The 16,773-nt window shown below is 44.4% G+C and overlaps 1 protein-coding gene across 4 annotated transcripts in view; it reads right to left on the reverse strand.

Moving 5' to 3' along the window:
• Window positions 1-16,773, reverse strand: part of CELF2 (CUGBP Elav-like family member 2) — a 524,871-nt gene that overhangs the window by 64,620 nt on the left and 443,478 nt on the right. For 3 of the 4 annotated variants that reach the window (XM_081226997.1, XM_081226998.1, XM_081226999.1), the window contains 2 exons: window positions 10,254-10,388; window positions 1,496-1,575 (listed from right to left, as the gene is read on the reverse strand). In XM_081226997.1, coding sequence (XP_081083123.1) covers window positions 1,496-1,575; window positions 10,254-10,388 — 215 coding nt within the window. Of the gene's footprint in view, window positions 1-1,495; window positions 1,576-10,253; window positions 10,389-16,773 lie in introns of those variants that run through there. The other variant, XM_081227000.1, reaches the window with a different exon arrangement.

The following is a 16,773-nucleotide window of genomic DNA, read 5'->3' on the forward strand; positions in this document are numbered from 1 at the left end:
AGGGCCGGGGGAGGGGACAAAAACATGATCACGTGTGTGACTGCATGTTGTTCAAGACTGGATTCCTAGACATTTCAAATCCTGCTAATTCTCTCTTATTGTGGCCGATTTTCACCTGAGCTTGCCTTCACGTAGGGGGGTGTGAGTGTCTTAAAAATGCATTGCACTGAAAGGAAAACACAGTGATTATATAAGATATGTTAGGAATATTGAAGTCAAAAGGAAGTTCGAAAAAGACAATAGGCTTTGCAATGCTGATATCAAAACTCAGAAAAGTACAGTAAACACTTAATGACAATGCCATGCACACTCTTTACCCCCCGCTTCCACCCACCCTTTGGCTCCCTAGAAAAAGGTTGCCCACAAAACAAGACCCATAAAGATCATTAAGCTCCCGGCATGCTTCGGGAGATGCAGCATTGCAAAAAACAAACAAATGAACACAAAAAAAATTAAAACCCCCCAAAAGTGGAGGCAAAAAAGAAGCTCAAACGATCAATAAAGAACTTTGTGGCACATTAAATAAAACTGAAAACAATTTTGTTTTTCAAAAGATGAAAAACGTAATTTCAGGTAACACTACAAAGCCACCTCCAGAAAAGATCACCCATACACAAAGATACAGTTTACATAATACAGCAGAACATGCACTCCCAAAGGATTCTATCAGACAATACAGAATAAGTAACAGCATATCACTCTTGGAATGTTTTTGTGCAAAATTCTGAAAGGCCATGACCCGAATCACAGACTCAAAGTACAGAGCCATTGTCTACATTTGTGGACCCACGCCAGCCTATTTCTCTTCCCCGAAAACCACTATCTCTCATTAGGAGATCACAGTTGAGCCTTTGAGTTTCTTGGTTATTGTTCATTTTTTAGTAAGGGGGAAAATCTAATTTCTCGGGGGACTCTCATACGTGAACATTTGCACTGGTTCAATGAGGTGGGAGAAATCTTAACTTTCTCCAACATTCTTGATGCAAAAACAATTCTGTTTGTCCCGATTAAAGATACTTGACCCCGCATTAAAAAGAAAATAAAAAAGAAATGAAAGAACCCTGTGATTTAGCACAGGGCCAGCTGCAATTTGGAATGGGGTCTGTTAATGTTCAACCCATCCCACCCCTGGGGCTGGGGAACGTACTTGATCCTTGAGGTATAGAAGGATGCTCGGTTTAAATTGCATCATGAACTTTACACAGCAGGACCGGGGCCACTGCAATAAAAGGCTCAAAAAGGAACGTAGAGCAAGTGGAAGGTTTTACACTAAGTGTATTTCCAGTCATCAGGGGGAAAATTCAGAGAGAGAGGGAGAGAGAGAGAGGGAGAAGGAGAGAGATTAAGGTAGAAGGAATATGAATGAATGAAGAGAGAGAGATGGTGAAAGTTTACATCTGTGATTGTCATGTGAACAATCCACACAGGAGAGAATTGCTTTCCATTCCCCACCATTTGCACAAAGAAAACAAAGAAAGGGCAGATGATACAGTACCTCCATGGTCTGAGACTGATGCATGGCTTTGATTGCATTCTGTGCCATTGCCCTTGTAGAAAATGTGACAAACGCACAGCCTGTGGGAAACAAGGGGACAGGGAGCAGGAAAGACAAAAAACAACAAGACAAAAGGTTTGGACGCTTGTTAAACCAACACAGTCTACGAGAACTGCCACAGGACGACACTGTTCTCAGTAGTACATGAAATCAACAACTTCTCTCTTTGGTTTTTATCTCGTGTTGCTTTTTACTTACAGTGCTGACCTGCTAATCTGACCACAGCAGAAAGATTTACTGATGGATTAGTTTATTTATTTTTTAAATGGAGTCCAGGGGAAGGACACTGGGTACTTTCTTTTTTTAAGCCACGGGGGATGGGGGGGATTTGAAATGCGCAAGACCTAGTTTGCATTTTCTAAAATAAAAAGTTGCGATTTTACATTTTCTCCTTGTCTATCTTGACTTAGGGCATCTACCCATTCTGGCTCTGTATTTCAAACATGAGCCCTGATTTCTAAGCAGCAAACAGTAAAATCCTCACACCCAGGGCAAATTAGCAACTAGATTCCAACAGCTCGAAATGTCAGCAAATAAATATACCTCACCTCTTCTGGGTAGTTAAAAAATAGATGTATGTATAAAAATACACTCATGCTATTCAAATGCAAACAAATATACCCAAATCCTGTACAAACTACTTAGTAACTGTTAATGAAGAACAAAAGCAAATGCTCTGTTACTCTGGGAATAGTCAACGGTGTATATGAAGTAAAATTTAAACATTTGCACTGGATTTCTTATTTGTATCAAACCTTCAAGACTTTAGGTTGTGACCTGTGGATTCTTATCAGAAATTCCACCTCAAGTGTAACATACAGAAGACAATGTATATTTCTCTGAATGTCTCCCCTGAGACCCACAGAACTCTCCATGGCTATTTTTTTCCCCAGCTGTAAAATAACTAGAATCTACAGTGCTTGCTTGTTGCTGCTTCTTGTAGCAGTGTTGGCTACCATGCAGGTCACTGCTCCAGCTACATGGCTCACTGCCCTTTCCACTAATAAAAGCACTGCCTTCTGAAATTTACATTTTATTCATCATGCACCCTTGGGCTTCTCAGAGAAAAAGACTGTGAAATTAATGCAGATTCAGGCTGATTTTATAATAATACCACGGCACACTAAAAGCTTAGCTAAAGCAACGCTGACTATTTCACTTATGATCTCTAATGACTTTAAAAGTGCATTGATTTTCAGCTTCTTTAGCCTTGCACAGTTTGAACTTAGGTATCAGAGAATAATTTAGTGTTCCACTCAATTGCCTGAAAACATTATTATTATTACTACTTAAAAGATTTCCCAGTGAAGCAGATCTAAACACTGAGGGGCTGAAGCTTGTCATCTCAGAGCGAGTGCACAAAAGTGGAATTCTGGCACCAATCACGTGAGATGGTTGCCTCTGTGGCCGGGAAGCCAAACAGAACATTCTACATCCAAACAACCAGCGGGTGGCTTGGTGTATGGGAGTCACTGTGGGAGCCATTAAACACATTTTCTTTGTTTGCTCTGCATGGGTACCTGGTGAGATTATCAAGTCAATACTGTATTAGCACCTTTCAATCAAACAGCAGTAAGAGAAAGCAATGCCTTCCCACTACCCCCAAAGCACAACAACAACCAGTCATGAAAATAAGTCAATGCATTTTTTTTTGCATCATGCTGTAATTTTTAATACACAAAAGCTCTCTGTACATGGGAGGCTCATCTCATTCACCTCCATTAAGTTGTCCTCACTGAAGCCCGACGTCTAGCTCACTAAGAATGCCAAGCTATTTCCTATGGCTTTTCTGACGTTACAGCAGCTGGTGAAGCTGACTGTTTCAACATGCTGCCTGTACCTACGTGGCTGTGGCTTTTGTCATCAACAGAAGCAGCTGGGCAGCCTTCTCTAAGGCATCCAGATGATGTGTGTGAGACAGTGTGAGATCTACAACAGGACCTCTGCTGGCTCCATACTGAAATAGACTCAGCTCTAAAATGACAGAGTCCCAAATTTACCATCTGTTTCAAAGTAGTGTCTCTTGAAGATTGTGATGTTCACTGGTATTATTAACAGAGGAAATAACGCTAAGAGATTTTTCTTTTTCTATTTTAAAAGTTAAAAAAAATTATTGGTGCTGCGTGGCTTGCGGGATCTTGGTTCCCAGACCAGGGATCAAACCTGTGCCCTCGGCAGTGAAAGTGCAGATTCCTAACCACTGGACCGCCGGGGAAGTCCCTTCATTTCCTGTCTGGAGGCTACAGTAGAGGCACAAGCAAATCATCTAATGGAGGCATATTTGAGGCCATAGGAAGCCCAGACTAACTCTTTTTTTTTTTTTTTTTTTTTTTTTTGCGGTACGCGGGCCCCTCACCACCGCGGCCCCTCCCGCTGCAGAGCACAGGCTCCGGATGCGCAGGCTCAGCGGCCACGGCCCACCGGCCCAGCCGCTCCACGGCACGCGGGATCCTCCTGGACCGGGGCACGAACCTGCGTCCCCTGCATCGGCAGGCAGACCCTCAACCACTGCGCCACCAGGGAAGCCCCACTAACTCTGCTTTTAAGAGTCAAGAAGCCTGTTTCATTCATTTTGCTTGCTCTTATTATCTGGGAGCATGTGCCAAACCAACAGCTTCTAAACGGAGGTTAAGAATGCATAAAAAAAAGTAAAATGTCAACAAAAATCAATAAGGCAGAGTTTATGCATTTACCACAATTTCAGAGCAGGCAGACCTTTTGTAAGTAACTTCTGGAGAAAAATCGAGCAATTAACAGGTCTCAAAAGAAAAGTCTTAGCACGAGAACAATGAAATGATCTCTCTATAAACTCGAACCATTGCCCCTTCCTCTATGAAACCTGCAATTAAAAGGCTGACTGATGCTTCTAATTATACAATCCTCATCCCATCCAAAAAATGATCTGACAAATCTGATGACTCCTTTAACTTTTTTATTCTACTGGCAGTGGTGCTGTAAGAGAGAACTTGCCTCCTAGGGGCTCTGTCAAGTTCCCTACTGGGTGCTGTGTTCAATTACTTAAGGGAGAAAATTACTGTCATTTATTAAATGGGAGCACGTGCTGAAAGATTCACTCTCTTCTGCCGCTCTGGATGAAGCTAAGGAACTTCAGAACCAAATGTTCCATATGGGTTGGTAGCCAGTTAACCTTTGTAACTTCTCTAAAACAGGAGGTCCTGGCTAGATTTTCATTTTCTTTTCAGCACCACTGAAAACACTGGCTTTGGGGTGGGCCCTCAAATCTGCGCTTTTCACTAACGTAGGGTGACACAAGCTCCTACAGTCAAAATGGGCTGCTGGCTTCTTCTACAAACCAGCCAGATGACTTCCCGCTGGACAGAAATGACTTAGGTCAGTTGTCCTCTTCTCTCTCTAGAGATGGGCTTCTGGGTACAGCAGAGTCTACTGGGTCTTGACGGACAACTGCTCTGATCTTATAGGGTCAGCCCTCAACTGTTCTAGACTGTTGCGCATGCTGGTGACCGACCAAAATGCTGGAGAACTTAGATTGGGAGAAAAAAAATACAGGTACCAAGACAATAAAGGTACCAAGACAATTTTGGGGGTGGGGTAAGATAGCCCATATATTACTGTCTCAAAGCTTCCAAATACATAATAGCAAAAAAAAAAAAAAAAAAAAGGCAAAAATTCCCTCTGTAAATGTGTCCAACCTGTGATTTAGCTTGCCACTATTTATTGTCTCCACTTTCAGAGTGTCAGAGATTGCTCATAGAAATGAAAGGAGCTGAATTCCTCTTATTTCAGTGAGGTTGTCTTCTTGCTGCTAAAATAGATAAATGATTGACTGGGGAAAGGTTTCTCAAAGTCATTTCCTCCTACAGACAGGATCTAAGGAAAGCACAGAGCCCTGTCACAGAGCAGATTTTGGAACCCAGCTATTACACTTGTCATTTCAGTTGAAAGGATATCTTAACTCAGGTGTTCTACCTTTTCTCTAGGCTACATGAGAATTTTGAGAGAACTAAATGAATTCTTGCTCTGCATCAAAAAGAAGGGAGGAGAGAGAGAGAGAGAGAAAGTAATGAAAAAAGTAGAGGCACTTTTAAAAGCACATACAATGATGCCAGGGTCTCTTGCTTTTCTGCTGCTTCTTTGAAAGAGGAGCAACAGCTGCTATATTTTAACTGAAGGAAGCATAATTTAAAATAACTTGTGTGGCTGAGAAGATTTCAGCCTATGGAAAACTTGTTTATAAATTCCTCTTCAGCTGTAGAAAGATCTTAATGCAGCCAATTTTTCCTCTCAGTATCTTTTGAGCAATGGCAGGGTTTAAACATATGCTATAACATTGGAGCATCAAAAATAATACTCTAATGTGCAATCCCCAACACGGGGTGAGTTTATTTAAAATTGGCACGGAGAGATCTTTCATTCATGGCACCTGAGGCTGAGTGCAGACTAGGACTTAACAGTTGGCAAAAATCTCATCCCTGAGATGAGGCTGGAAGATTGTACCCAGAGCAGCATGACAAGATGCATTTAATAACCCAGGGGGCATCTGATAAAGGTTTCCACATATCTGAACATTTGGGTACCACGTGGGCAAGACTAAAATGTCACGATCAAAACTTGAGTCCTCTCCATGTATGTTTTAAAAGTCAAAAGCCCTCTCCCAATATCCTGATCAGATATAACGAAAATAAATGAGGATTTAATGGCTAAATCCAGTCTGTGGTCGCTAACATCCCTGAAGATACCGCCAATTCATTTGTCAAAGGTTTTGGCAGGAGAATGCTGGAACACCATAAACACAGCTGGAATATTCTTAAACTAGCAGAAAGTTACCTTAAATGGCAGTGAAGATTTGACTTAAGTTTATGGGAAAGAAAAATGAAATCAACCCCTTCATTGTCTCTGAGTTACAGATATTCAGTTGCTATGGTGCAGCAAACCTGGCAGATTGTACCCAAATAGTCTAATCTGACTGTGGGACTGTGGGTAAGGGAGAACATGTGTATTTCAGGAAATCAACATGCTAAGGTGACACTGTCCAGTAAATATGTTGGCTCAGAAGCCTCAAGCTTTGATTCTGAGAGCAAACATCTCATTTCACTTGCCACGTGTGGGCTTGTGCTACCCTGGCTTGCTTTCTCAATGAAGGCTCATACAGCGGGCCTGAGAGGTGGATCTGCCACTGTAGAAGGATCTGAGTATCATGAGGGGCTTGAAAGCATCTCAAACCAGGTTTTCCAAATCAGAAAAAAACGGCAGAATGGGTTACTGCCCCCCAAGGGGGAAAAATGCACGTTTAGATGTGGGCATACAGCGTAAAGTGAAGCAGAGTCCTAATGTTTGTTGAGTGGTTTCAACAGGCTTGGCAGGTGCTGTCCATGTATAGGCGTGACACTTTCCAGTGGGATGGGGCAGAGAGGTCCCATCTTAAAACATGGCACAGATCTGGGTGCTGGTGAATAACTATGGGACTTTTAAAATAGTCTTTCTTGCCAATGTGTAGATCATGATTTTTTTTCTTTTTTTTTTTAAAAAAAAACAGTGATTCTAACTGAAAGTATAGCAGGGATAAATAGGTACAAAGATGTGGGTCCTGGCAGCCCACTACTCTGATGTGGGGCAGGGGTACTGAATCAACAGCCTGGAGGAACCTCAGCTTAACACCTGCCAGGTAGGAATGTCAACTACTGATGTGGCAGAGAATGAACGACATGAGATGCCTGCTGGGGACCCAGGGCTACTAACTGCCTCCTCTGTCTTCCTTTTTGTAGCTGAACTGGGCAAAAGCAAAAACAAAAAAGTGAACCACCACTCAAGGGCACCTCTCCCTCATCATAATCAAATGGTTCGATTTAAATCCTTTCCTACTGACTAATTTATACCCTGGTTTAGTATTACAAGGTACTTTTCAGAGCAGCCAAGCTTTCATTTCACTTCATTTTTACTTATTTTGTAAACAGCTGAGCCAGCAACAGGCATGGAGACCAGAAATGCTGAGCGCCCCTGATCTGCAGCGCCACACTTATTAATATTGGATTGAAAACGACAATTCTTTAATGAAAGCAAAAGAGTAGCATGAAAGAGAACTGTTCTTTCAACAAATCACTGATTTAGGAGCAGTCCCCAGTACCCAGGAGTCCCTGGTTCCTGCTAATTGAAAAATGCAACACTGTCTGTCTTTATATCTCAGAACAAATGAGAATAAATGAGTATTTTCTTTTTTGCCACAGGGAATTCTCATCCGTTTGCCAGAAAATCAGAAATTATTTTTCTGTTAAGAAAAAGGGGGTGGGCAGGGAGGAGGATTCTAGTCTTTACATTGAACCAGCAGTTGCATAAAATATTGATGAAAGTGCTCCCATCACTTGTTTCAGAAATAGGCTGCTTCTGGTGTCAAGTGCTGGTTCATCAACCAAATGGCAGATGGAATTGGTCGGGTTCTCCCATCAAGTACAGTGTCTTGACATCCTTTCCTATGAAAGTTTTGACCATTTAAAAAATCTCATCTGCAAAAATAGCTAACATATGCTCAAGGATCTCTAGGCACCAATGCTCCTCATCACTGTCCCCACTGGACAGATGGAGAAATGGAGGCAGAGAATCAGTTTGTAAATCAGCAGAGGGAAAACAGAAGTCCAGCATTCCTACCTCATAGTCAAGGTCTCTGTGAAACACTATGGATGGCCTGCCTCTACAAAACACCTACCACGGCAGTAGCTAATCACAACCTATCAGAGAAGCAGGGCAGGTATTTAGACCTGCTGCCACCTTCAAGTGTGGAAACCGAGGGCACAGATAGGAAAGTGAATGGACCACGCCCGTGGTTCATGTCAGGAGAAGTTCTGGGACTGGGCCCCAGGGTCACTGACCTCTAAGGCACTATACATTTCCCTGTGCCTATCGGTTCTTTCTCCATGCTGTACACCTTGGCAAATGCAAAAGTGCAATGATAACATGGAAGCTGTGACTGAGAATAGTCACAGGGAGAGAATAGTGGTGCTTATGACTAAATTGGCAGCAGAGAAGGGATCGCAAAAATATTTTGTCTTTCTTGCCTACTTAATTCCTCCTCAGCCCCACTGCTTTTTCCCGTGGTATTCGCTCTCCTGGTCTGTCTACCTATCTACCTCTCCTGGATCAGATGTGATGATAAGCTCTCCTGGTGCGTATCTCCAGGATGGCACAGAGGGACCCAGGATAGAAATCCTGGTATCCTTCTGCCTGTGAGGCTGGATGGGAACCAGAGGTGATGAGGGTGCCCAGGACAAGGAACTATTTTGGGTGACACTGGTAAAGGCACACGTGGTAAGTGACAGATTAGCTTGAGGCACTGGGTCTGCTGTTTAGGGACCCCACTCAACATCATGTCTTGCTCAGCTTTTAGACTCCCATCTTTCCGTGAGTGTTAAGTGTCATTTCCAGGCCTCCTCCTCCTCTTTTTTTTAAAAACCACCTTCAGAAGAAAATATAGGGATCACAAGCTTGGAGTCATTCCTCCCCCTCCTAGTTTTCCTCGAGATTACCTCCGTTTCAGGGCTTTGGAGGTGGAGGGAGGTGGAAAACTTTTGTTCCCTGTGTCTTCGATTCTAGCAGTTGACATCATGAAGCTTTATGTCTAAAAGTCAAAAGAACAAATGTTCTTCCTCCCAGGGTGCTCAGTTTACGTAAGACCAGGGAGATGAATGAAAACTAGTGCCTTGATACTTAAGGCTTAACCTTTTCTTTCAACATGGGGTGCGGGCAGTGCAGTCCCAGAACCAGACATGGGGAATGTAAAGACATTTCTAATTGGCCCTGTGGAAGTTGCCCTGGAAACCCCATTACAATTGAATGAAATCCTCTCTGTGTTGCAAAAAGACAGATTTCTTACGAGAATGGAGAAATGTGTTTTCCATGTGCGTCTTCCCCTGGGCCTCCTGGGCTGACTCAGGAAACCAGTCAGATGGCCGGGAACACGGTGACAAGCCTTATAAGCGGTTTAAGGAGGGAGGCGTGTGGGTCCGTCAGAGGGGGAGGTAAATGTGGACAGAAGAGAGTCATCTCCAGCTACCTTGTGTGGCTGCTCGCGGAAACACTGGTTTTCATCCGCGCTCGAAGCCCAGCCTTTGCCTCTTATCACGGTGACAAAGAAGAACCTACAATCTTCTCCTGGACGAAGTCACTTCTCTGTCACTTAATGGACCCCTGTGTTTAGGACTCCCGGAGCTTTGCTCTTTGCCATAAAACTCTAACGCCCTGAGACAGGCCTGGTTACGTTACCCTGAGTCTGTACCTACACTATGCGGGGACAGGGGCCTTTTTTCTTGGTTTATTTCTCTGTCAAGAGGCCCACACGCTCAACATTCTCCCAGGCACAAGCAGAAAGCCTGAAGACTAAGATGCGAGCAGCAAACATTTTCTCTCGCCCTCCGCATCTCTCCCTCATACCTCCTAAAGCTCCTTCAATCTGAGACTGAAAAGGGATGTGTAACGGCAGGGCAGCCTGTGGGCCTCTCGTCTGACAGTGATAACCTGGGCTAATATGCTGCCACTAGGACCTTCCTGACTTGAGAAATAAAAGGTGATCATTCCAGCTAGAGTGAAAAGTTTGGGTTGGATAACTTCGTCCCGCAGGACGTATCCCAGGGTGACCTCTTGCTGCATGTGGGAGCTACGTCTACCTTGACTGGGACACAGAGCTCCAATTAGCACTTAAGGGCAGAGACTCTGCAGAGAGCACACTCACCTCGACTCAGCCCGTCGGGTCCCCGGAGGATCCGGCATTCTTCTATCTGGCCAAATGGAGAGAACATCACCCGGATATCGTTCTCATTACATTTCTTCGAAACCATTCCTATGAACAACTTTCTGTCTTCCACAGCTAGGAGAGAGAAATAATGAATGAGCCAAGGCCACTTCACCTTCTTCCTCGTAATCAATACGTCATCACCACCTCCGACTGGGTCCCAAGGCTAACTCTTCAGACACCCAGGCCACCTTCCTCCTCCACACGTGCCGTCTTGGCTCTCCCCACCCTTGCTCGGCATCTCGGCTCCTATTCCAACACTGGGAGCTTGTTTATCAATAAAACATCTTCAAAGGACACGAAACACTGTTTTTAAGTCCTTTCCCCCATTTGGAAACAGTAATATGTTTACTAAAATGTTAAAGTTCTAAGTAACTGCTAAATACTACTGTCCCATAGAGATATTTTGGGATACAGATTTTAATTTGATTTTTTTTGGGGGGTAGATGTTCTTTTAACTTGAGTGACAGCGAAAGAGAAAGATCGGGAGAGGAAAAATAACAGAAACAGATATAGTGGAAAATTGATAAACAAAACTTTTAACAAAGGATTCAATGGAAGAAAACATTCTCCTTCCCTGATTTCATATAGCTTTGTCCCCACTGGTCCAGATGAGAACAGGAGACAGGAGAGATGTGAATTTCTCCAGAGAGCTGGTTAAGGGGCCTTCTGTCCGTAGCACTGGCTATGTAGCCCTACCCAGGCCAGCACATGTGGTCTGCACCTTACAACTAAAGCTGAAGGCAACTGTAGTCAAGTGAGTGGGGCTGCAGTTATTTGAGAATCATGTCAGGGTGGCCCCAATCTCAGGGTGAAACCCATCACCAAAAAAAGAACAAGGAAGAAATAATGCTATTCTGCCCACTTGGAGGTAGGATTCTTGATGAACAGAAATGCCTTTTGGGCGTCAGGGCAACAACCTGCAAATTCTAACCTTGGAAGCTGTCAGCGGGTAAAGACTAGGGAAGGTTTACCTCTGATGACCTGGGAGGTCTGTTTCCCTAAACTGACATGCTTGTGCTCAGGATAACTGGCCTACACTCAGCCTCAAAGGCACGATTATTATGGATTTCAAGACAGTGTTTGGAGCCGTTTGTAGGAGAGAGAACAAAAGATCGTCCTAGAAGCCCTCAGGGAGAAGTCTTGCTTATTTCCCATGTTTCCTTTCAATCCATTTCTTAGAATTAGAAAAAAAAAAAAAAGAAAGAAAGAAAGATAGCCGGCTACACCAGCACTTCAGAAAGTCCTAGCTTACGGGATCATTTTATATCTGTATTATAATCTTGTCATTGCTATTTAATTGGCTTTTATTTCTGTTTCTCTTACTCTTTTTCTGGACAGTAAGTGTCTGATTATCATTTAACTGGCAAGAGTGTATTCTAGACTTGCCAGGGCCAGTTGCTTCGGGTACCTAAGTCAGAATCCCTGGTCTGTGTCTTCCAGGAGCCGGGACGGAAGATCTATAATGGAATAGAGACTCGTTTACTCTGAAGCAGCTCCGTCCAGTAGAACTCGAGGAAAAGTTTGGTCTGTGACGTCCACCCCAGTAGCGAAAGCCATGTGTGGCCACTGAGCACTTCAAAGGTGGCTAGTGTGATCGAGAAAGTGAACATTTCATGTGATGTAATTTTATCTAATTTAAAATTTAAAAGCTGCATGTGACTACTATATTGGACAAGGGTGGCGCTGAGGGGCTAAGAGCTCCTAGTTGTAGAATCCCAGGCCGGAAGTAAGAGACTTGAAAGACGTTTTGTCTGACTCTAAAGAGATGCCAAGGCCCAGCAGGGGGAAGGATCTGGCCAAGGATCATTCTACAAGGAGGTGGCCTAACCTGCACCAGGATCTGGTACCTTCTTCAGCCCAGGGTTCTGCTCACTCTCCTGTGTTTCTGGCAAGTCCAGAGGAGGCAGATGAGGCTGGGAGGGTAGGGCAGTGCTGTGACTGGGAGACCCTGGTCCTCGTTCCAGAGCTGCCATGAAGGTGATGGGTGACCTTGGAGGACGAGCTGACCTCTGGGGACCTCAGTCTTGTCATCCATAGAATGAAGGTTTCAACTTAATTTTTTTCCTCTTCTCTTTCCTTTCTCTCTCAAGTGGTGGAGAGAAGGCAGCCTGGTTACATGCTTTGACTGAATGAAGCACTTGAACATGGACTTCAGCATCGCTTTCTACCCAGCCTCTCTCTCCACACTGGTGGCGGCTCCCAAGACAACGCAGAGAAACGAGGGCTCCAAAGAATACAGGTTGAAAACCACAATTACACAATCCTTGTAAACTATGAATCAGGTACCAGAGTTTGAGAAAGGCTTGACGTTAGATGTGGAATTGAAATCAGACTTTAAGAAGCACGGGCAGGGTCTGGATGGACTGGTAGTGTGCTGGGGGCATCACATACTAACCGGACAAGGTGCAGAGTCAGGAATGAATAAGGACTGTCTTTGTGGTGGACGGAGGAAGGCAGCCTGATTGAAGCACAATATGGACCATTTTCTGCTTCATCTGCAGAGAGGGGCTTGATGCAGAAGGAAGGTCACAGGTGGTCCAGGGCCACCGCCTGTGTTGAGCTTCCTCAAGGAGAAAGTGGGTGTCACTGGCTCTGATTCCTCAGCAGAGGCTCCTGAAGACTCCAGTTGCTTTATGCAGATGAAGATTTTTAAATTTAAGAAGTCCTTCTTTCTCCTGTCAGAGTAAGTGGACTACCAATGATCTACTAGGAACTGGTGAAAGCATAGTAAGTTGAGGGCTGTGTTGGCACTGGGGTCTAAGAATTAGAAGCATCAGATGCCCCAGAAGAGGTGCTTTCTTTCCAACGGGAGCCTTGGACCTCCAGTGCAACGCCAGACTCTTCAGCATGCGAGGACTCCAGTGGCCCTGAGGGCATATGGCATTCCCTTGAAGCAGAAGGGGAATGGATGGGACTGGCGGAAACGGGGCTGATCCCCCCGCCCTGATCCCTTCCTGCCCTCATCTCTGGGACTCCTACCCCAGGAAGCTATGGCTGACACCTTGATGAGTAGAAAAAAATTTCTGTTGTATTTCTTCTTATCCTGAAGAATCAGGTTTTCATTCTTTCAAACAAAAGCAAAGGATAAAGTTCCAGTTGGTCCTTGGTTTCCCTGATAAACCTATCATGACGGTATTTAGCGAAGACAATTTTCAGGGTTTGAGCTTCAGGGTGCGGGATGCTATAGTCAACTAAATGCGCAGCCCCTGAGAAGCTCAAGTATGACTTCTTCCCTAAGACGGATTTACAAAAAATGGAAACCATTTACGAAGAAATCCTGACTTCCTCGGCACAATGAAGGGGTAAACTCAGGCAGGGAGATGAAAGATAACTGTCACTTTTTTCATTAACAAGTATCAGCTGAAAAGAAAAGAAAATCTGCACCATCCATATGCTATTGAAAGTGCTAACTTCCTTTCCTGTGTGTGTGTGTTGGCACGTGTGTGCATGTATAAAGGAACCTGGACGTTGGCAACCTTCTGCGAGCCAAAGTAGCTCTGTGGTTTTAACAGTTGGGCCTTGTTTGCTTTAATGGCAAAATGGGAATAACTAAAAATATCCAGCTTTCCTCTCAGTGAGTTTTCCCGATCTTCCAGTGAAAATTTTTATTCCTAGGATCCCCATTCTAAGGATCGCTAAACAGCTTTGTCAACATTTTAAATAAACTTAATTATCTTGAAATCACTTAACTTTTTCATCAATGTTTGATGAATTTCCTGGCGGGCTTTTCCTAAGTATTCATGGGCAGTTAAGTATCTCACCAGTTTTTTCAATCCACAAGAATGCCAATTGCTTAGATAAACCTACCATATTCACAGTATTCTGCTAAGTGCTTTAGGGGAACTAAAAAAAAAAAAAGAAAAAAAAAAAAAAGAAAGAAAAGACAAGGTGTTTGTCCCCTGAAGAAAAAGTCTGTTTTCCTTTAGGATAACCAATGAATGAATGAGGGGAAATACTTCATATGCCACGTGCTGCACAGGTAGGGTTGCTGCCGTCAGTAACAGTAGCAGAACTGAAAGTGGATTCATACCAGTGACCACTGCCAGCTCCCCTTCCGTGGTATAAATGAGAAGGGGTTAATATTAAATATAAGTGGGGACTTTTTTAAGTTCAGGGACTAGAAACTTCATTTTTTAAAACCCCCGATTGTAAGTCTGTGCTAACACACCGGTGTACAGTCTGTCAAAGTCACACCTGGATTCGGGGCGGCCTGAATTAATTAACAACTTTTCAATGTGTTAGTGCTAACATATGGCATTTAATTACGGCCTCCGAATCCACGGGTCTCTCTACTTTGAATTTCAAAATGATTTCTTCATCTTCTAGTACATCAGCAAGTGACTGCAAGGGAACACCCTGGATTCCTATCTCTACAGGCCTTGCCCTCCCCAGGATGACATCGTCGGGTCATCCTGCCTGTTGTGAGCTCGGAACTTGATGCACAGCCACTGGGGGTTTCGGAGGCCTTGAGGAAAGAGATGGGTGGAGGCGGTCTTAAATGGCATTTCTGGATTCAAGGCTCTAAGGACCCTGACAAGCTGTGAGGTTGGAGGTTAAAGCAGGAGGGACCTGGTACTCTGCCTACAGAGTCAAAAATAATCCTTCAAGTCAGAAGTGTGACCTCACAGTGAACACTGGCTCCAGCCCCCGAGACCCCAAAAACAGAACCAAAGGCAACCGCCACGACTTCCTTGTCACCCACTGCTGGACCGACTTTAGACCCAGCAACTGCCTTTCACTTTCAATCTCGCACGGCTGGTTGCTTTTTCTGCACAGTGACAGAAGATTAAAAGCTGGAAAACAGGCCCTCCGACAAGAGAGAGAATGATAAAAGAGTGACTGTGTGTGTGAGTGTGGCTGGTCCCTGAAATAATCCACGCCTCCTCCAATGCCCTTCCTGTGCCATCCACTCAACTAGGTGTAAGGGAAAAATCACCAAAAAAAGGTGGGTGCTGTGGAAATCTGGGTATACACTCAGTGTGTTCTTCTCAAAGTCCCTGACATTGTATTGCCAACCCAGAGGAGGATCCGTTTTTTGGATACCTGGCACAGTAGAAGCATAAGAAATGGAAGATGCTAGGAGTTTACATAAATGTGCTAGAAGCTGCAGCTGAAATCAGAGCCATTGGAAGGGCAGGTTCTAGGAAGCCATGGAGATTTCAGAAGCCCGTTCAGTAAAAGAGTAAAGTGCCGGGCAGATACAGCAGACTAACGTTTCTGGGCTTTGTCAGAATCCCTGCGTGGACAAAAGCTTACAAGAGTGATTGCTTTTCCGGAATTCGTTTGTCCATCACTAATGAATCTGTGATGAGTCTTGCTCAGCAAATACGAAGTTCGGGCAATCTGAACACAATGATAATGAAGAGAGTAACTGTTTCACTGTGATGAGTCCTTTGTGTCATCCATAAATGTCAGCAAACTCAAAAAAAAGTGCAATTAGAGCTCGTTATACTTCTTTCACAAGCACAGGAGCTATTTCGAGCATCTGAGCCAAAGAAATCTTGGTGCTCTCTGAGCTGCAGAAACTATGCTTACCTGTTAAAAATGTCATGTGAAATCAGAAAAGGCTTGCAGCTTTTATCCCTGGCTTTGGGAAATGATACCTTTCTCCTGATTCTTCCAATCAGGTCCAAGGACAACCCTGAAGTCTGCTCATGGCTATGCAAGGTGGGGGGGTCCCTCTGAGCCTCCGTGAAGAAGAGCTCTTTCAAAGCAGCTTTTGGTCCATTTACACTATTTGACTTTTTCTTTTTTACTGGAAATTCAGAAAATGAAGGTAGATCTGCCAGCAAAGGGACAGCCGGCCCAGCAAGAAGGTTTGGGGGTTTTCCTTCAGGTGTACAGATCTAAGCTTTGGCAGGAAGAGCCCAAGGCTGGAAGGGCTGGCCTCTGCTCTCAGGATGCACCAAAACAACTACCTCAACCGGCTGGAGCTACGCCACCAATGGAGCAGACTGCACGCAGGCTACGTGCCAGGTGTTACGCTAAGCTCTGTGGGTGTTAACTACATGATGACTCTGTAAGGCGGGCCTTACAGGAAGAGCACAGACTAGGCTTCCGGAGCCCCTCTTACAGCGGGAGAGACGGAGGCTGGGTGAGGTTAGTAAACAACTTGCTCAAGGTCACAGCCAATAAGTGCAGGGTCCGGGTCAAGTCCGGGCTCCTCAAAATAGATTTCACCTGCTACCCTGGGGCGCTTCCTGAAAAATGGCATTTTTAGGTATTTGCTCATCTTAGTAAAACAGAGCCCAATCCCGCTTGGCTTTTGAGATCGTGCAACATGGGGTGTGCCCACGTCAGTTTGATTCTGTTGCTGTGGTTTTAGATCCAAAGCAAACACTACCCTCAGTGTCCACAGGAGACAGAGGACAGCAAGGGCAGCTGACCATTCTGAGCCCTCCCGGCAGCTACCCTGTGGACAGTCAGGGTTCGCACCTGCACAGGAGAAAATGCAGAA

The sequence above is a fragment of the Mesoplodon bidens genome (genome assembly GCF_964165515.1).
Source record: "Mesoplodon bidens genome assembly, chromosome: 3".
Classification (NCBI taxonomy): Eukaryota; Metazoa; Chordata; class Mammalia; order Artiodactyla; family Ziphiidae; genus Mesoplodon; species Mesoplodon bidens.